This window comes from Mchenga conophoros, linkage group LG10 (genome assembly GCF_057382185.1).
Source record: "Mchenga conophoros isolate Kocher_MC1m ecotype Shallow Benthic linkage group LG10, M_conophoros_male_GT1.1, whole genome shotgun sequence".
In the NCBI taxonomy this organism is placed as follows: Eukaryota; Metazoa; Chordata; class Actinopteri; order Cichliformes; family Cichlidae; genus Mchenga; species Mchenga conophoros.
The window spans coordinates 9,145,386-9,166,455 of NC_140535.1; the positions used below are offsets into that span (position 1 = coordinate 9,145,386).

A 21,070-nucleotide genomic window follows, 5' to 3' on the forward strand; every position below is an offset into this window, starting at 1 on the left:
TGCTATGAGGTTCCTATGCCACAGTCATGAGCAGCTGTAACCAGTTCAGCCACTCTGGCCCTCTGAGGGTTTCTTTTTTTACCCCCCATTGCGCCAAACAGAAAGTAGAAATATTTAGATGATAATGAGTTCTGCTGATTCTGCGGTAACCACACTAGTCTTTCTGTAACTGCTTCACTATAAAAGCATCACTGGTTTTGTGGTATAATGCTTTTAATGTGAAACTGAAACAACCGAAACAGCTGGTTAAGCAAAAAGGAGTGAAACTGTAAAAGGAGGCTCTCGAACTCACATAGTTCAAACACTGCCTGTTTGAAAAGTGTCTAGGTTTTTGTGTATTTGGAGAGGGAGAGATGTCTCTTTTATCTCCCTTACTACATCACCTCAAATCATAAAGCACATAATCTTCATGAGTAAGCTGTAAGGTGGTGTATTGGTTAAGAGGGGTAACAGAGGCTGCTTTGTCTGTGTTCCACAGAACAACGAGAAGCAGATGAGACAGCTGTCAGTCATCCCACCCATGATGTATGACTCTGAGCAGAGGCGAGTGAAGTTCATTAACATGAACGGCTTGATGGACGACCCAATGAAGGTGTACAAAGCCCGGCAGTTCATGAATGTTTGGACCGAACACGAAAAGGAGATCTTCAAGGAGAAGTGAGTTGTTTTTGTTTTGCTGGTGGCACAAGATGTTACAGTCGCAATGTCTCCCTGTACTTCAGATGTGGTTTATGGGACTTAATGCTAGCTTGCTCTTGTGGTTTTGGCACATGAATAATCTGTGGATTGTTTGTGCAGGTTTGTCCAACACCCCAAGAACTTTGGCCTGATTGCCTCCTATCTTGAAAGAAAGGTAAACTGCAGTTAAAGTGTTTGTCATAAGACTGCTTATTCTGATCTTTTGTAAGAAATTTATGTGTTCATTTTAGTTCCTATTTTTGTAGGTCTGCAAATCAATCAAATTTTATATGTATGGCACTTTATATGCAGGTCAGTGTAGTTCAGAGTGCTTGAAAGATGATTTATAAGCCAATAATAAGTAATACAATAATACAAATAATACCCGGCAAAATAAAAGTATGGAGTGCTTTGACTGCTCTGGGAGATGGGCCCTGTGAAAGAATCAATACATTTACCAAAAACAAAAAAATTAGTAGATGCATGGAATAATAAAATAGAAAAAATAGAAATAATTAAAGCTGCAAGCAGCAATGAGAGGGCCTTCCCATTCTGGTGTACCTCCAAGCGTGATGTGGTCAAATTTTGCTGAACGCCCCCAGACTTTTTTGATCCTCTTGGCATGTTACACATGTGTACCAAATTTCATTCATGTAGCTCAAACCATGCGCTGGTTGTACTATCATAAGTGACGCCATTGAGCCATTTCCTGCTCTCTGTATGTGAATCCAATAAAATATGTACATTTTCACCAGACCTTACACATGTGCAAAATTTTATGATTTTTTTTTTTTTGCATTATAAAGCCTCAAAAAGGTGTTCAAAGACATAAAATAATAATAATAAACAGAACAGATACAATAGGGCCTTTGAACATTTTGTGCTCAGGCCCTAAAAAGCAAATACAGTTGCATCACAAAATAGAATAAAATGATGAATAAAATGAAAAAGCTTCCATCAGCAAATAAAAACAAGTTGGTGTTAGAAAGTAAATAAAAAATAAATGAAGTGATGTCTATAAAGCAGACTTCTTTGTACACTTACAGTGGATATAAAAAGCATAACACATCCAGGATTTTTTATGTTAAAACAAATAAGACTGCAATAAATTTCAAACCTTTTCCACCTTTTAATATGCCCTACAATTTGGACAATTCAGCTGAAAAACAAACATAATCTGTTAGGGAAAAAATAGATAGTTGATAATAATAAACCAGGTTTAAGAACGGGAAATTCTTAAATTTGATATTCCTGTTTCAGTGTGTTGCTGATTGTGTCCTATACTACTACTTGACCAAAAAGAACAACAACTACAAGACACTGGTGAGGCGAAACTATGGAAGACGGAGGAGGAACCAGGTAAATCAAACACTTTTTAAAAATGTGATGTTGCTATTTTCACACTGGTACTGCAGCCCTAAATGTCTGATACACTGGGATCAGACATTAAAGAGTCTTAATGGTCTAACCAACCAAATCTCTGTGTAATGTGAGAGCAGCATAGGTGCGGTGAATTCAGTGGGCCACAGGGTGCTGTGCATCCTTTCTTCTGCATGCTGTACAGGGAGCACCCTCACTTAAACCAGACCTTTAAATCACACCCCCACTTAAATCAAACCAACCTGATTCACCCAAGATTTACAGAGTTCATGTGTTTTATTTATTTTCTTTTTACTAGTGTCAGTAACACGATGATGGATTTGTCTTTCACAGGCTTCTTTTATTAATAGGAAATTAGGTCAACTTTAGCAGTAAAACACCCTGTAAGCACTGGAAATAACAAATTATACAGTATGTCACTTGGCCTTATATTAAAACCATTGTTATGGATGGGCACAGCGTTTTCATCTGGCCATGACATGTCATTATTTCACAGTCTGCAGCACTGCCTTCGTCTTACTCTTACACACCTGTTTCATTTCTCATCAGACTGACAGCTGATAAATATACACATATGCTACATATATTACACAAGGACCACACCCCAGACTCTGCTTTGCTCGCAGTCTTCAAGGGCCAGAGAGAGCAACCTGAAAGCAGGGTTGACATTTACTTAATAATAATAATAATAATGGATTGCATTTATATAGCGCTTTTCGGGGGGCCTCAAAGCACTGTACAATTCCACTATTCATTCACTCTCACATTCACACACCGGTGGAGGCAAACTACAGTTGTAGCCACAGCTGCCCTGGGGCAGACTGACAGAGGCGAGGCTGCCATATCGCGCCATCGGCCCCTCTGGCCATCACCAGTAGGTGGTAGGTGAAGTGTTTTGCCCAAGGACACAACGACCGAGACTGTCCGACCCGGGGCTCGAACCGGCAACCTTCCGATTACATGAAGAACTGCCAACTCTTTGAGCCACGATCGCCCACTTAAGCTACGAGTAGTGAGATTATTACAATATGGGTTCAGTTTGACACAAACACTATCTGCACACGATAAAATATAAATAACCTCTGAGTTACTGAAATATAAATTAAAGTGTGCAGTGAAGTTTGGACAGTGAAAAATGTCGTCCAGGATTGGGTAACCTGACACTGTTGGTCTGACTTAAGTTTCTTAAATTCTTAAAAGACAACACTGTATAGATGAACAAGTTTATTAAAACGTCTCTTCATTTTTAATCTAGCCAGCAGTTTTGTTTTCTGGCATGGAATCACCATCATGCAAAGCCATGAAGAGTGCTGCTTTGTTGAAAATTGTATTAATTATTTTAAAAGTGGAGATACATTAATTTAATATTAATGTATTTTTTGAAAAGAAAATACTATATGTATTGTGGCAGTTACTTATTAAGTGCTGAATCTGCAATGCTAGAACACACAGAAAAGAAAAGTGAGTAAAAAAGGAGGTGTATGATTGAAAAGCTGTGCAGAAATACAGAACAGTGATTCAGAGACATGAAATAATTCCAGATTTTTGTGAATAATTCAGAGTAAGCTGGAATTCTTTTGAGATGATGCTACTTTCATCTGCCGCATGGGTCTCTCAAAAGACTTACTTGTCCCGGCATCAAGCAAAGAGACAAAGCGGAGCCGCGTCTTCCTTTGAAGCCTCAGTGTGCGAGCACTGTCAGATATGGAATGTAAACTTTGTTGATGCTAAAAGGAAACCTTTAGAGAGACATACATATGATTGTTGTCTTGGCTGCATCATTTTAAGTGCAGCCATCTCCTAACTCTGATTAAAATCAGTGCCAAATGTCAGCCAACACGTTCTGTTGGATTATTCTCCTCCCTGTTGGACTTTCCCCATTTCACTATAGTCTGTGTACAGGACATTCTGTCTCTGTGGCGTACATCTACTGTGCAGTACAATGGGTTGGTTGTAGACCATTTCTCTACATAAGCAAAAAAGCTGCCAGCAGCTGAGAGAGAACTTGACTTTTCTGTGACACATGAGGCCAACTATGAGCAGAGAAATGTCTTTCTGTATCGCCAGTTTCTGAGCTTATGATTGGTTGGACTTGTTGAAACCACTTTTTGTTTAACTTGTGGACGCTGGTATGTGATGTGGTGGATTGTTGTATACTGTTTACATTAACCGTTTTACTTGCATGCATAATAAGCAAGTCGGCTCTGTTGCAGATGCTGATTGATGCAGATTCCGAACTGCTTTTCCAAACAGTGGATGTTAAAGAAGGCTGTATACAGTAAATGGCCCTTTCTTTGAAAAGATTTTAAATTGTCAGAGTGATTATGGCTCTTACAGTCTTCTTTCATTCACAGATGAACTATAAAGGGTCCTTACCTGATTGATGAACATTGATTGATACTTAACTAGCCCAGGTCTACTTTTTTAGCTCACTAGAAAACATCAAAGTGTGAGCAATTTGTAATTTTTGTCACTTCGGAATGAAAATATTTAGTTCTTTTGTCACTTCTAAAGTAAAATCCCATCATCCTGTGATTCAGGGCAGTTCATTAAATAATTCAGTGTGTTGTTTTTTCCCCCCATATACAATGGATTATTATTAATATTCGTAATAATGCACATCAGGACGTAGTGCACTTTTTAAGCTTTTTGTGCCTTAACAACTGCAGCTCAAGTGAGCAGAGTGAGTCATTAGAGTTGGAAGAAAAAGGACAAGAGTGAGCAAGAGTAAAGCAGTGGAATGTAGGGCGAGTGAGTGAAGCTGAGTGAAAAAAATCCTCAGTGAGACCGAGTCAGCGCTGGCAGCTTATCTGCTGTGTGCTGCTTTTTTTCTCTCTCTCTTTTTTTCTCCTCCTCGTTTTCCATTTCCTCTTTCTTCTGTTCTTCTGAGAGCGAGAGCGAGAGAAAGAGATATTCACCCCTCTCTGAGACGGCTGAGTTGGTACAGCCCGGCCATCTGACGGGCCCAAAAATCTCACTGTGCTGCTGTGAGTGCCAATCAAAGAGGAGTGCTCGACAGGGATTACCTTGAGTGACCCTGCATAGATTAGTGTGTGCATGTGAGATGGACAATTCTTTGGGCGGCTTAAGCGGCCTGATGACACGCTTTCCCGGAATATGTGTGGTTGTGCCGTGGCCCGGCAGCCCTTCTAAGGAGCTCTACTATGGTGCTGTCCTCCCCCTCTACTGCTACCGTTACCACCGCTATGGAAGCACCGGAGGGTAAATTCTCATTCGCACCACTGGTAAGCTGTGGCTCTCAGCGAAGGAAAGGGATTTTTATGACCAGCAAATGAGCTTACAGGTATGTCACTAACTGTAAAACCAGAGTTTTTAGTTTTGAGTTGAAGCCAGTTTACTTCTGTTGCTTTAGTCTGGGAGTTGATTTCTTGATTCCTCTGTTGCCTGTTTCTTCGCCTGCCTATTGAAACGTATTAGGACCTCTGCTGCGATGTTTTTTTTTCCTTCTTTTCGAAAAAAATTCAAATCCATGATATGTGGTCATGCCTGTTTTGTATGTGCTTTGAGAAAATATTGGAAATTGCTTCAATGTCATGTTCATGCAGTGACATTAGCTACACGTTAACAGATTTAGCATATTTAAGCACATTTAATCCTCAAGTAGATACACGAGCAGATGACAAGTTGAATAAAAATATGAGATGTTGTAAGATGTTGGGCCACATCATTCTGCTTAAACGGCTTCAGCGAGCCTCGACTTTGACAATAATTAAATACGTTTCTGGAACTTTATTAAAACAATGTAACTATACCCTGACTGATCCTGGAGTTTTTGGCTGATTGCCAATACAAATGTTAGGGAGTAAATTCAGATATCAATATATCAGCTGATACTGAGTTTCCCACACTTAGACTTTACTTTGGCATAGTGCCCAACCAAATATACTTAGCATCGCATTTTAGCTTTGCGGTTTTTTTAAATCTGTGGACAATAATCTTACTTTTGTTTTGCCCATCTCGTGTTTTCCCACCAACAGGCCATCAGCCCTGTTTTTCAGATGCGGAGTCCTGCTTTGCTGTGGTAATTGTTTCATGAGCTGCTCCACAGTGTAGTTCAAAAAAAGTTAGCAACTTTGGTCTAATTTGGATTTCTGTGAGGAATCTCTGTAGAGCCTACAAAGTAACCTACGCAAGTGGCGAACGTCATTGCCAGCATTTCTGTTGTGCTGCTGCATTATGTGTTTATCACCATGTGGTCGTGTTAAATAAAGTGTCAGCCGATGGAAACAAATAAAATGCTGAGACTTTTTTCCCTCCTGGGTCTCCACTCTTTCTAGTGGTCAGGTTGTTTTGTTTAGTTGTTTTTCCCCAGAAGAAAACATATTTGTCTCTCAAGTTTTTTCACTTTTTTTGTACATTACCTCACATAAGGCCAGAAAATTTTTGTCACTTGTGATTCCTTATACTGATGAAGTGATTATTATTCATTATTACTGGGATGATGGCTGTTAATCTCTTACTGATAAATCCCAAAACTGTGGTAAAAACATAGCTGGAAATGCACAGGAGGAATTGATGGTTCTCAAGAGGCCAATCACGGTTAGGGATGGGTATCGAAACCCGGTTCTTGTTGAGAACCGGTTCCCACTGTTTCGATTCCTTGGAATTTTTGCCATTTTTGCAAACGATTCCCTTATCGATTCCAGTCGCCCCAAATGATGTCACCACGTTGCGGAGCGTCATTTACCTGGCAGGAAACACAGCACCTAAGCGGCTCAAACGCTCAAAAGTTTGGTTATACTTTACGAGAACGGATGACAACAGGGCAACTTGCAAAGTAGATATTTCATTTAAGGGAGGAAACACTACGAATATGCAAAAGCATTTGCTCACAAAACACGCGATAACCTTAAATGAATGTCGTGTTTTTAATTCCGCTCCGGACTCGTGAATCATGTAGTTACAATTCTGAGGAGGTGTACATCGGGTTATGCTGAAGGTTACAAGGTAGAGTTTCAGAGGGGATTGCAGTTACAATGTAGTTAGGGTGTAGATTTCCCACTGAAGCATACATCCCCAGTTTCCACAAAGCCACAGTTACCTCAGCTGTGGTGTTACTTTGGTTCAAGTGCATTAGACAGTGCTGAGGAACATAAACAATGGAGCCCCTACTGGAAAAATTCTGTCATGGCACCATTTTGAAATTATCCCAAATTTATTTTGTTGCTGCATTATGTTTTCATACCTGTACATAACAGGATGGCATATACTGAGATTCAGTATATCTGTGACAGCCCAATATCTGTGAGGCTTTATATGGAGCTATTCTTCCAATAGATCTTCCCTCATTAGGTGTTTTAGTTGTAGTATTGGAGAACTTTGTTAAACATGTACCTCATATGTATTTAACTTGACTGAAATTGTGTGAAAACCACTTTTACCACTCAGTTTCACTATAGATCTTTATATGTTATAACTTCGCTCTCCTCCACCGCTAGCTGGCTGACTAACAACAGCACAAGCAAGAGTTGGCTCACAAAACTGGTTTTAGCACATACTTTTACAGTGCCACCATCTGGCAACAGACCTCTCTGCAGGCAGATGGGCAGACCCTGGAGTGGAGCAGACAGCGAAGGCACTAGCTCTGCTTGATCATAAACTACACTTAAGTATCCTTGGGCAAGATACTGAACCCCAAGTTTCTCTCCGATGCATTTATCTGAGTATGAATTGGTGAATGAGGCATGTTGTGTAAAAAGCTTTGTGTGCTCAAGTAGTAGTAGCGCTGTATAAGAACCAGTCGCATAACTACATAGGGATCGGGTGACCTTATCCTGGAAGAAACCACTTGGTCAGAGGATAGAAGCGTCCAATTAGAACAACTTGTGTTGTGGTAAATTGCCCACCCACCCTCACCTATCAGGTGTAAAGCAAAGATTTTTGCAGACATTTTTATTTATTTGTCTGGCACTGTGAAACGTGCACGCATAGCTGGTACATTGTATTGGACTGGAGCATTCCATTCATTCCTAAATGAGAAAATGTACTCAACTCAGACCCAGGTGGACCCTTATAAACCATAGTAAACAGGGAAAATGATGATACTGATGTCACCCATCATCGTTTATATAGACACTTTAGGTGTTGACACTCAGAAGAAACCTCTGTATGAGCACTGGTAAAGGAGTAGAAGTGATTTCTTAGCTAGACACAGAGCACATAAGGTATGAACTGAGGTTGCAGGTTGTACCATTCTACTTGTGCAAGGTGATTACTCTTTGACCTTCAGTTTGTTTTGCCACAGTATTCCTTAATAGCCTCTTTCTCAGTTTCCTGCCAGTTTTTGAAGCCATGAAGTAGATTTTATTGGTTTATAGTTCTTCCCCACGCAGTGCTGGATAGTAACCATGGCAACTTTCTTTTCTTTTCTTTTTTTTGGGACAAGTTGCTACACTGTGCTTAGGAGAAACCACCAGGTGTGCATAGCATTTTCATAGAACTTGGAGTGGTTTGACAGTTTTTAATCTTTTTGGGTTCCTTTACCAGAATCCTTATAAAAATGTGTTTTCCTAGTATTTGTCTTATGTGTGATAGCAATAACTAATGAGTATTAGGACTGTAGATGATCCATAGTAATAATCTTTTTGTTTTTTTAAAATTTCCTATTCCCACAGTGGAATGGTTTGTAGAAAGAGTGAGAGATTCCTCGGGTGGCCTGAGTTCTGTGGTAGGAAAAAGAAGATTGACTTGTGGCTCTGTCATTTCCTAAATTAAATACAACTTGTGAATCAGCAAAAGACGGGAGAAATTAAAACTCTTAAAATATTCAAGACAGGTCAGGAAAGAGCTTCATTTAAAAACACTGAAGAGCCACAGAGCCACAGGGACTCGCTGACTTTGGGAGAACATCTGTGTAGAAGCTCTTTACGCAGTGTGGGAGAAGAGGCAGGAATGCCATGGCTCTATGGCCATCTCCAAAGCAAACACGAGCATTCCCTGACCAAACCAGAACAGCGCCTCACAGAAGGACATGCATGGGGAGAATAAACTGGGCTGCTGTCCTTTGCAAAGAAAGGTCTTTGAATTGGCAAAACTGACCAAAAAGCAAGCGTCTCATGCTACTGTAGGTAGACAGTGAGTCAAGAGTTAAATCCAAGTGATAGGTTGTACTCTATCAATCCATCCATCCACTAGTAATCCCAGCTTCAGGCATGCAACACTTAAAGGCTGCATCATCATACTGCACGATCGATTCATTCATCTATTTTCTTAACTGCATATCCAACTTAGGGTCACAAGAGGCAAGTTTACACCCTGGACAGGTCATTAGTCAATTACATTATAGGCACTATATTATGCAATATTGTTACATGGATAGCATGGATTACATTGATTTTTTTTAAGTAGCTTGTGATCAACAGTTTTGACAGTTAAACAGCAAATTGCAACAACGTCAACCATGAACCATCAAAGTTTCCAGTTATGTGGACAATTAATTTAAAGGAAGCTCTGTGCACAGACTAATAGAGTTTATGGGAAAACTTGAGGACAGCACCACGTGCAGTTTTCTCGCATACTGTTGATTTGATTTCTCCTGTGTGTGTCTGTGTGCGTGTGTCCATTATGATGTAAAAACTCTCCGATACACTATCAGACTGGCTAAAGCAGCCACTAGTTCTTCAAGTTGAACACAGACTATTGTTCTACAGGAGTCGAGGCTGACTCCATTAAACTATGTTACAGTTTTCTTATTGCTTTTTTTTTGTGCTGTGTAGATTTTACTGTATAACAAGACAGCCAGACTCCTTGTGTGCAGAGACATGTTTTTGTAAAATAGACAAGACAGCCACATCCTTTTTTTTTCTTCTTCTTCTCCCCTAAGTGGTACCCGTGTCTTCATTCTATTTTCCTGCCCATATCTTTTGCCTTTACCATTGAGCGAAACACATTCCTTGGCCCCATCTGGTACCAGCATGGAATCTTTGGCTTGGCGTAGCCAGACTTGTTGCAGTGCAGCTCTTTCACTGAAACAGGCAGGAGAAAGCATTCTGTGGTGAACCACGCCAGCAATGATGATAAAGAATGCTGCTCTGTCCTCAATCACTCCATCTGGCTTGTGTTTTGTTTTTCTTTTTAATTCACATACAAATGATATTTTCACCCCATTCATATAGGTTTAATATTGAGTGAGTTAGTATTAAGTGAACTAATTTGCTTTGATGCAGTTTGTTTGTTTGTTTGCAGGACTACTCAAGCAGTCTCAAGCTGTTCTTGTTATCTGTTGGCAGTATGATATAAAGTTCATGAATAGTTAAGTGAGACACGAGAACTGGCCACACATCAGGGTTCTTCATTCTGTAATTAGGACAAACACATAAAAGAGAACACTGTCTGCAATATTGGTTGTTTATGCTGGATAATAAAAATACAGTATAGGGTCACATCTAAAGAAGAGCGTACAAAGCTTGTTAATCTTCTGCCATATTTTGAGTTTTGCTGTAATTTGTGCAGATGAAAAGTAAGAGTAATCAATGAGGGGCAACATTTGTTTTTATCGTTTTATTACTGAACATTTAACCTTACTGTTTAGGTTGTGCTGTATGATAGTGAAGCAGCATCAGACTGGCGGAAGGTGAAACAAGCCCTTTGAGGGGGGAGAAAGATAAAATGCTTTTGTAGTGGTTGGAACTGCTCGAAGTGGGTAGATTTTTACATTTGAATTGAAGCATTGATAAGACTTTGCTCTGTATAATAGTCTCCCTCTTTGAGTTCTTGATTTATATCAATCTTGGAAGCCATCGGCTGGTCTGCTGACTTTCGTCTGTAGCCTCTGGGAGAGCGGCCAATTTTTTGGTTCTTCCAGTGTAGCCAACGGCTATCCAGGCAAAAATTCCCATTCATATCCGCTGGTTGTTGTTTGTGAATGCAGATAATTTCAAATGGACAATCGACATTGCTAAGATGTTAGCCGATGGTTATCTGGTGCATTCTGACAAATGCAATCCTGTTTTTTGTGCTCCGCACGGGCTGTTAAACTACATGGAAGCAAAGCCTACACAAACAGGGTGGTTCAGTGGCACCTTGACTACAAGCAGATTATAAACTGAAAGCTTGTACTACCAAAAATCTTGTCAGATTCTGCATTTTCATATGAAGAATGCATTTTTAGAGATTATGCTAAGTTTGAACAAATAAAATGTCTTTAACTAATCCACACTGTACTTAATGCTACTTCTTAATGCTCAATATTTCCCCCATGTGCTCTTGTCTTCAGCAAATAACACGTCCCTCACAAGAAGACAAGTCAGACGAGAAGAACGAAGAGGACAAGTCTGAGAAGTCAGAGAAAAAAGAGGACGAGGAAAAGAAGGACGAGGAAGAGAAAGATGAAAAGGAGGATTCTAGGTGAGTTATGAATAGTTGTTTGTCCTCGTGTCACCATTAGGCCCTGCAGGTAAAAGTCCTGTTTGTTTGATGTCAGTGTTTGATCCATTCACTCTGTGAGAAAGGATGTCATGGTTACATATGCTGTATTATATTTCACTGCTTTCAGTTAGCTGTAGTTATTAGGAAAGAGTTCACTTTTGATACCCAGCGACCCTGTACACTTTTGTACTTTAAATTAAGATGTATTGCAGTGTATATTAGTGGTTCTTGGCTAATAGACAGACAACTTGCTAACTTGTAAATTTGTCTGTCCAGATTGTCTACGCCCAATCTCTAATAAGGTGTGTGTATGTGTGTGTGTTCAGTCAGCGAGGAGAAAGAACAGGTTACCGTAAGAGAGCTTGTTATTGCAGAGCCAAAAGCGAATAGATATTTGCAGTACCAACAGCTAAAAGCTGTGTTTCCCTGTCCAAAACCACAGGGACATTGGCAAGGACAAAGAAAAGTGTGACGGTGGGGAAGACGACGACGGAAAGGAGCAAAACACGCCGCGTGGCAGGAAGACTGCCAACAGCCAGGGACGCCGTAAGGGAAGGATCACCACACGCTCCATGGCCAATGAGGCTGCATCTGTGGCAGCTGAGGAAGCACCTCCCACTGCCCCCGAGCCTTCCTTGCCAGATCCACCACAGTTCCCTAAAACTGATCCAGCTCAGAAGGCCATGAAGGAGCCTGCAAAACCCCAGACTCCAGTAGCTTCCATGGATGCTGCTAAAGGTGAATACTCTCAGGATAGAGTCTGGGGTCTGGAGTGTTGTGAATTTTTGTGCACCACATTCAGTCGTATACTATTTAGGGAATGGGATTAAAATGTTAACAAAAGCAGTTCAATACTATGAAAGTATACATAGTTGGAACATTTTAAACATGACCCACAGCAATCTGTCAGCGAAAGCAAACTGCAGTTAATTTTTCTCTCGTCACTTCTTGTATTATGAGCTAACATGAATACCTATTAAAACAAGGTTGCAATAGAGACATAACACTCAAAGAGTGCTAAACTCATACTTGTGCATGAAAGTTCTACATCCGAGAAGGTGTCGTTTAAACTTCCAGAGGAAAAAACAATAATAATTCAAAGTGACTGGCTAAATAAGTTCTTGTGGTCATTTAAAATGGCTGCCATGTGTCAGCTTCTAGAAAGACTTTGGTACACGATGTGTTAGAATATTGCTCTGTTGGATTTCTTCTCATTAAAAATGTGTAGACTTTAAAGGTGGGAATAGTTTAAAAATGGAAAGTTGGCTCAGGTACTCATTGCCAGGTGTGTGCATTTCCCTCAGGAAGCTGTTTGCAGTCTGTCTCTCATCAGTGGACTGCTGTAGTTGTGTTCTTGTCATGGTACTCCTTTACACACTTTCAGTACTTGACGTCTGTCGCTCTGAGGGTGATAGCTCAGGTTACCAGTTACCCAGCTCCCTGTCTTTTAAGTTTCTCTTATAATTGAAGCACTCTTCTGCCACCCATGTTTAGTGCCATCTTCTGTCAGTACGGAATGCAACGTCATGTGGTTGGTTGGTTGCGGCTAATAGACTTACAATAGTTTATGTTAGCTAACTAGTGACAGAATCAACAACTGAGGGGAAAATAAGGACACTAAAACTAAAGGTCAGTTTAGGGGGATCACTTTTGTGCTGCCCCTGGCTGCAACAATGAGTTTTATGTTTAGAAAAAGAGGATATACTGTCCATTTTCACTGTCTCCTTAGCAGTAAGTTGCTTTATGTTGTTTGGCTAGCTGAACTCAAATGGGAAAATCCATCTGCTAGCTGTAATGTTTGGATTTCTAAAGCACTTTATGAATGTGTGGAGGAGAACCTGTTGGAGTCACCAGACCGAAAAGCTGGAGTCCAACACTCCAGCCAACACCGAGCCGTATAATAACCTGACAAAGCAGATGTTTGCATGATGCGATCAACGCTATTTTATGCAATAAAATATTCTCTCTTTTCCCAACACAACCAAACAGTTTACAAGATCAAAGGTTGCTACGAGCGTACACATGTAGTAAACTGTGATGTTGTAAACTGTTTGATTTCTTACCAAAGACCATTGGAAATCCTGACATCCATCGGCATGTCCACTTACATTTGGGCTTCGCTTTTCCTTACTTCTAATATGAAATAATGAAGTCAATGAGATAATGTGAAGAAAAAACAAAAGGTCTCCAAAAATTGTGGCATCTCTTCCTCAGAGCCTCGACTTTGTTTTTGTTTGTTTTCTTTCTGTCTATTGCACACTTCGACCTAATTTTTCTGCCCACATACTGCTGATGGGATTCCTGATTGTGCTTTGGTAAGAAACTTAGTTATGTTTGTGGTGTGGTGTTGTTATGTATGTAGTAAACTGTTTGGCTGTGTTTGGGCAAAGAAAGATTATTTTATTACTAGGGGTGCAACGATACACAAAATTCACGGTTCGGTTCGATACTTTGGTGTCACGGTTCGATATTTTTTCGATACAAAAAAAATGTTCATGCCTTTTTAATTTGTCATTTATTAAAATTATAAATATATATTTTAACTCAAAAGTACAGTTTTTAAATTTAACCCTAACCCTTGTGCGTGTTTTTTATTTTGACAGCGAATGCGCACCTGCGGACCACTTATGTGCAGCCCTGGTTATTTAGCTTGTCATATTGCAGCCACAGAAATTCTTTTGTCCATGAAACCATAAAGCTGCACTTTCTTTTTGCCTTATAGTCTGATTTGTCATAACTTCTCCGTTTTGTGGTAAGCTTTTCTTTGGCTGTCACTTCTTCACCCTGACCTGTCTTATTTGGCTCAGCAGAACTAAAATATATATCTCTCTGTGAAGGTTCTCAGTCATCCAGGTCATCGTAGTCAAATATAAATCCTGCTGCTTTTACACACGCACTCACATAAGCTCAGCGATTCTCTGCGCGATCAACCTCTCACATGTTTAAGCTGCGGGAGATTTCACTTGTCATGTTTGCATAGTAAGCTAACAATTAATAAGACGATGTCAGAGGAATTGGTGCACAAATTATCATCACTCACAGATCAGTGCTGTCGCTCTCTATACACAGTTCGGGCGATTGCAAAGTGAAAGCAAAAAACAAGCGCAAATTCAAACGCGATTTCAATATGTCACATATTGACAGTGGCTCACCGATGCCAATGACATAATTACCCAGCTACATTTCCGAAAGAATGCAAAAGCATTGACATATATTTTTCCTTCCTACAAAAGCCCGACGGGCAGGGCAGAGATAGATTTTGGTACCCCGACTGAAAAAATCGCTAGCTCCGGGACGTCGGGCTAGCGATATTGCGAGCCCTGTATCTGATTGAGGAATCACTCATCTTTGGAAAAGAGAGTTTATTACAGAGAAATGTCTCTTTCCAAAATAAAAGCTATACTATCCGCTTCTTCTGGGCTATATTCTCAGCAGCATATTAAACAGCTGTCTAAATGACTCGGCTAAAGTTAGTAGCATGCTTGCTTGTTTTTTTTTTTTCTGCTTCCACCTGTCTTTGCACTAGGATGATGTCGGCGTAAATGTGCAGTCATATTCGTTGTGTTCCCACTAGTGCTTTCAGGTTAATCTCGTTGAAATGACCTTAACGCCACAACACGGCAAATCTCCGTTAACGAGCTACCGCCGATCGCCCCGTGCATGGGGCTAGACGGCCAACACGTTAACGAGCTAACTGCGCTAACACACTAGTTCCCACCCATGTAATTGAGCATTGCATGGCACATCCAACATACTGTTTTACTTTAGTCCATGACTTGCTTACCTTCAGGGTCATACGTCACATGAAAACCAAAATAATTCCAAACGCCAGATCTGAATGAGGGTGGGGGAGGTCCATCTTGTAAGGAGAGCTTAACTTCTGTCTCGCTAGCTTGCCCTGCGCTCTTCCTTCTGACGATGCTGTCTGTGTTGAGCGCTCAGTGAATCTGCGTTCGACTACTCCGCCTAGGCTGCACTGTCGACCCTAGGCGGAGGAGTCGAACGCAGATTCACTGAGCGCTCAACACAGACAGCATCGTCAGAAGTAAAGTTGATAAAATAAATTACAAATTTTGTATTGTTCGATACATATGCGTACCGAACCGAAAGCACTGTATCGAACAGTTCAATATCGATACGAATATCGTTGCACCCCTATTTATTACATAAAATATTGCAGATCACGTCAGCTGATTTCTCTGATTTATTGATTCTGTCACTAGTTAGACTTACATTAGTTTATGCTAGCTATTAGCCGCAACCAACCATCCAACCACAGGATGTCACGTTCCGTATTGACAGAAGATGGTGCTAAACATATTTTTAAAACTTGAACTTTAAGCACTTATTTCTTAAATCCAGCTTCACACACAGAGTGTTTTCTGCGTCAGTTTTTGAGAGCAGGGCTCCATGATGTAAATTAGCCTTTATATATGTAGCATTTCATGTCCTCTTTAACCCTTTACAGTGTCCACCCATGCTTCAAACCCTTTCTATCCTGGTTTATGTAGGACTTGTCAAACCTAATCTCCTTTAATGACTACATTGTGGATTTTGAGTGGGACTGTTTACTTGCTCAGTAACCCCTGCAGCCATGATGTTTCTTAGAAGTACGTGGGCAAAAGGGTAGCTATCTGTCAGTGTTGCCTAGCTGAAATGGGGCCAAGCAGATTGAGGAAGCTGCTGATTCAGTGGGGGTTTGGATTCTCTTTTGGGGGCTGGTGTGTGTGTGTATATATATATATGTCATTAGGCCACATGCTATGCTGTAGGCGGACACTCTGTTTTCATATCCGACTGATTAAGAGCCACTCTAGAGGGGCCTCCCCTGTAGTGGGGTGCATTTCGTCAGTGAAGAAGAAAGCTTAGTCTGGTAGACATTTGCTTAACTAAAAGTAAAACACAGTGTGGCAGGAGAAGTCTGAACAGTGAGAATTGATCTCGTCTTCAAGATTGGTGGGTTTGAAGGGGGCAGACCACCTCTTAATGTCAAGGGTACATCTGCAGCTATATTTGTCCAAATGTTTACACAGTCTCAGTGGGTGCCATAGAGGAGAGTGGGCTAGAGTTCATTCAGCCCCCTCCACACTTACCGTGCTCTTCTGTGAATTTTGTTAGAGGCGGGGCAATGAACTGTGTAATCAAGCCAAGGCAAAGGGGAGGAGCGTGTATCTGTGCACGCGGGAGGGTTTTTGGGTTGGCTGTTCTGTCTATTTGTCTCCATCCAAGGCCATTTCCCAAAGAGGGAGGCATGGCTCTCAACTATCTGGTGCTACATCAGCTGACCAAGGCCCTCCCCTCTCGGATTAGAGAGGAGCAGGGCTTGCTCAGGGCTGTGGGGAAGGAGAGAGAACGAGAAAGCAGGAGAAAATGAGAGGAGGAGAGTAAGCTAGAGCGAGAGTGTAAGTGAGGGAGCAGGTCTCGGCAGCCCCTGAATGTAAACAGATTATTAGATTAGCGGCCATGAGAAGAAGACGACTGAAGAAAGAACTGTCATTCTCTCACCGTCACCCTCCCTCCTTCACTTTCTATTGCTTTTTTTCCCTCTCTCCTTCTATCAGTGCTGATGGGGCTGTGTCTGTCTTTGTTATTTAGCTGGCGCTGGTGAAACCGGAGAAACTTCTCGCTGGACCGAGGAGGAGATGGAGGTTGCCAAAAAAGGTACTGCTTTAATGAACTACTCTCTTTCCTTTATGTCTTTGTCCTTCCTGTTATCACTGTGCGGCTGAGACGCCTCTGCTTCTTACGATTGTGTTTTTCCCTCCATCTCCCGCCTTTTTCCATCCGCTTTGATTATCTGATATTGCGTTGCCCTGCCCGTTTCCTACATGCAAACGGGAATGACTGCGCACATGCATTCACACAAATAAAAACTATTCCTGGTGTTTTACTGGAAACTGTTGGAGAGCCTGTAGTCCGCCCCCCCCCCGCCCTTTTAGCTGCATTGCTGACTTCTCAGAAGTGATCTATTAAGGCCATCCAGGAAGCAGCAGACCGTGACGGTTTCTTTCAAAGATCTCTATCTATTATTCAGGTTCAGACGCTTTTCAGATTCTCTAAAAAACAGAAAGGAAAAAAAAGTGAAAGTTACTTCAACAAGTCTTCGAAATATTCATTGCACGCGTCGCTTGGTCTAAGGTTAGACACTACATGTCTTTAGTCAGCTAATGCCACACAAGTATGCCTACGCTTGCCCCTTTCTGCTTGGATTTGCTGGTGATAGGTTCTTATTCAGGGTAGATTGGCAGAGTAAACAAATGGATTCATGTTGAAAAATTAAGACTGTTGCGTGTTTCGATTTGCTCCACCTTTCCAAAAATACGAGTGGATATCATCTCCTCAGACAGGAAAGTCATATAACATAGTAGGTTCGGAAATCACCTTTATGCTGCCACATGTGGCTGATCAGGCAGGCCCAGTGAACAGTTTACCTCTGAGTAACTTGATTTGTTTATCTGAATAAGCCCTGGTGTTATTACAAGGCTGAGACATGCCAAGCTTGGTAGTCAAATCAGAACATCCCCTCAGATTAAGAAAGAATTTGGGTCATTGCAGTTCTTTATTGTTGTCTGGATGATTTCACACCTTTTACTAAAATGTGATATTAGTATAATTAGAATTTGGTATAATCACTTTCGTTTAAGCTGATGTAATACAGCTTATGTATTGTTGGTAGGCCATATACCCCTAGTTCCTCAGCGAAATCTGAGGTGTTAAAATCAGTCAGACCAGAGCAGCTACCACATTGAAGTTATAAAGCTCACAAAGGCCTTTTATTGCTAAGTGTATTACGGATATTTTGAATATATAACTGGATTGAATGTTGTCTTGGTAACACAAGAAACAGTGACACTTTCTTCGATTAGCTTTTAGAAGAAGTTCACTTGATTGTTTCCCAGTTTCTGCCTTCAGATTTAGTGCTGTGCTCACAGCACCATAACTTAATTTGTCAATGATTACTATGAACGTGTGAACCACTGATTGTAAATTAATCTCAAGACATATTCTGTTTGTGCACAGCACTGAGAAATACTATGAAACATCTGGCACAGTTGTGATTATGTGGAAGGAGTATTAGTTAAATATAGTACCAGAGCAGTTACAGCAGCACAGGAAAAAATATGACCAGGGCTGTAACAATATTGGCTAATTAACTTGTCATAGTGATCAAAGCAGATAAGCTAAGTTGTGATCGGATAGAGTGAGTTTACTGTATTCAAGTACACCCCCCCCCCCCCCCCCCCCCCCCCCGCGCGCTCCAAACAAAAAAAAAAAAAACACGAGAGCTGCTCTGAACTGGAACATTAATCAGGTTTTGTCTTTAGCTGTGCAGCGATTTGTCAAGCTGCCAGTATCCTTTATCTTAGTGGGATTGGGCGGGAGAGAGAGGTCACATGGGTTACAGGATTTAGTGAAGAGCTGCTCTAAAGGTAAATGGAAGTCTTCCAATTGACTGTAGGGTGAAAGAATAATTTCAAAGTTTAGTGGGACCATTAAAGCTGATTGTGCAGGATGGGGAAGACCAACAGCAAATCGCAGCAGCGGGGATCCCAAGAGTGTAGTGTAATTTTTGTGGTGATGCTTTTATTTGTTAAAAGATATCGTTAAGATTTAACTGAGATCATCTTCCAGAGCCACATTGGAGGTTCTGACACAGCATGAGAACCATTACTGCATGTTCACGCTAAATAGGGCTTTTAAAACTTGTCCTTTCTGCAGTGCCTTTTACATTACTGCAGCCAAACCTCGATTGAATACAGTGTCCATCGTGATTTTGTAAAGTCCTGTCTGGCATTAGTTTGTATTATTAAACATGAAATGCCTTGTTAATTTGTATTTTACCAAGTATTCAAGTTAGATTTTTGATTTTGCATCATCTCTCTCCGTCCTGCACCAGGGCTTGTTGAGCATGGGCGAAACTGGACAGCTATTGCCAAAATGGTGGGCACCAAAAGCGAGGCACAGTGCAAGAACTTCTATTTCAATTACAAGAGACGTCACAACTTGGACAACCTGTTGCAACAGCATAAGCAGGTAAGCTGATTGTAATCTGGATTCAGTTGCAGGCTGTCTTTAAGCTGTTGTAACTCTGTATGAATGAATGTATTTTATTAAATAAATTTTTTTGTTTACGTGTTTTTTGGTTCCCAGGATACACGAAAGGCTCGTGCTGATAGGTCTCAAGGTGAAGGTCTAGCCACGCAATCACCGGATGATGATGAGGACAATGCAGAGGACAGTGAAGGTCAGAGAGATGGATAAGATAACACATAACAATCACACACATTCTTAAGAACTCTTTTTGGGTTGTAAAGACTGCACGTCTTCATCGTGTGATAGATTCTTGATTATGAGCTTTGAAGCGTAGTGCTTGATCTCAAATGTTAAGTAAAGAGTTTAGAAGAAATCTGTGAAGCTCGATCCAAACTTCTATTTGTTATTTAAGTGTTTCCTCTGGGTTGATGGCAGTGGGCTTACTCTGTACTGACAGTAGTTTTAATAAGTGAGTGGAAAAGAGATCAAATGCAAAAAGGCAACGAGTAGAGGAAGAGACTAAAGATGTGAACTAATTCAGACTACATAGGTGCCTGTTGCATAACACTTTGTAGTTTTGATGACTGAAGAAAGCCCACTCTTTGAACACAAAGTGCTGGTCCCACTTGTTTGATCCAACAAGCAAACAAGCCTGCCTGTCTACCTGCCTCCCTCACTTCCAGAAATCCTTATCTCTGCTGGGTTTACATGGTGAAGGCATGAAGGCATTTTTTCTTTTTCTTTTTTTAACAGCACAGTGTTTTTGATGTTTTTTTTCTGCAAAAAACCAACAACATCAAACCAAGTTTAAGAAAGGTTTACAGACTTTGGACACTTCGACTATAATTTAAACAAACTCTGCTTTACAAGATAACTGCGGCGACGTCGCAATGTTGACTTTATCTACATCTGATGGAAATCAGGTACTGCTGGTGATCTACACGTCACAGATCTCACTTTATAAAGTTACACATTAGGCCATCAGAGGCATTAATAAAACTCTCATAACTATAAACATCGTGATTTACCATTTGGATATTTTGTAAAGCTGCTTCTTTGATTTTTGGTTTGATGCATTGAATGGATCTACAAATCTGGACTACCATCACCATGGTAACAGCTGCAGCTAGACAATATGCAAACCGAGACGGGCAGACAGGTTTTAAACATGTGGTTTCTGGATGTGAATTTATTTTTTATTTTTTATCACTTTAAGCTTTCTGTTTTGTTTGCAATACTGTACATCCGCATAGATTGCAGTTATCTAAACTTAGGTGTGAACTGAGCTTATGATTTCTTTTTATCTTTCAAGGTTGTGCTTGCGGTTGTGAGACCTTGAACATAGCACAGGCAAATATTATCAGCGATAAACAAAATATGGTGTTTTGCAATAAGTGGCAATCACATGTGTGCCTAAGCGTGAATGCATGTGAATACATTTCAAATGGGTAAAGTGAATGTTTAGGTCCTGTTGTAGATTTTCTGTCTGGGGTTTCATGCTATGTGAGTTTGATATAAATACCCCATTCTTTCTTGACTTAATACATGGAGGCTGTATTATGGCTGATGTTTTAATGGTTTCATGGAATAT

The 21,070-nt window shown here is 40.7% G+C and overlaps 1 protein-coding gene across 7 annotated transcripts in view; it reads left to right on the forward strand.

Moving 5' to 3' along the window:
- ncor1 (nuclear receptor corepressor 1) overlaps nucleotides 1-21,070 on the forward strand; it is a 63,436-nt gene that overhangs the window by 24,259 nt on the left and 18,107 nt on the right. For all 7 annotated transcript variants that reach the window (XM_085288403.1, XM_085288406.1, XM_085288407.1 and 4 more), the window contains exons 12-19: nucleotides 479-657; nucleotides 799-853; nucleotides 1,939-2,037; nucleotides 11,294-11,424; nucleotides 11,888-12,183; nucleotides 17,041-17,106; nucleotides 19,343-19,479; nucleotides 19,597-19,690. In XM_085288403.1, coding sequence (XP_085144529.1) covers nucleotides 479-657; nucleotides 799-853; nucleotides 1,939-2,037; nucleotides 11,294-11,424; nucleotides 11,888-12,183; nucleotides 17,041-17,106; nucleotides 19,343-19,479; nucleotides 19,597-19,690 — 1,057 coding nt within the window. The remainder of the gene's footprint in view (nucleotides 1-478; nucleotides 658-798; nucleotides 854-1,938; nucleotides 2,038-11,293; nucleotides 11,425-11,887; nucleotides 12,184-17,040; nucleotides 17,107-19,342; nucleotides 19,480-19,596; nucleotides 19,691-21,070) is intronic.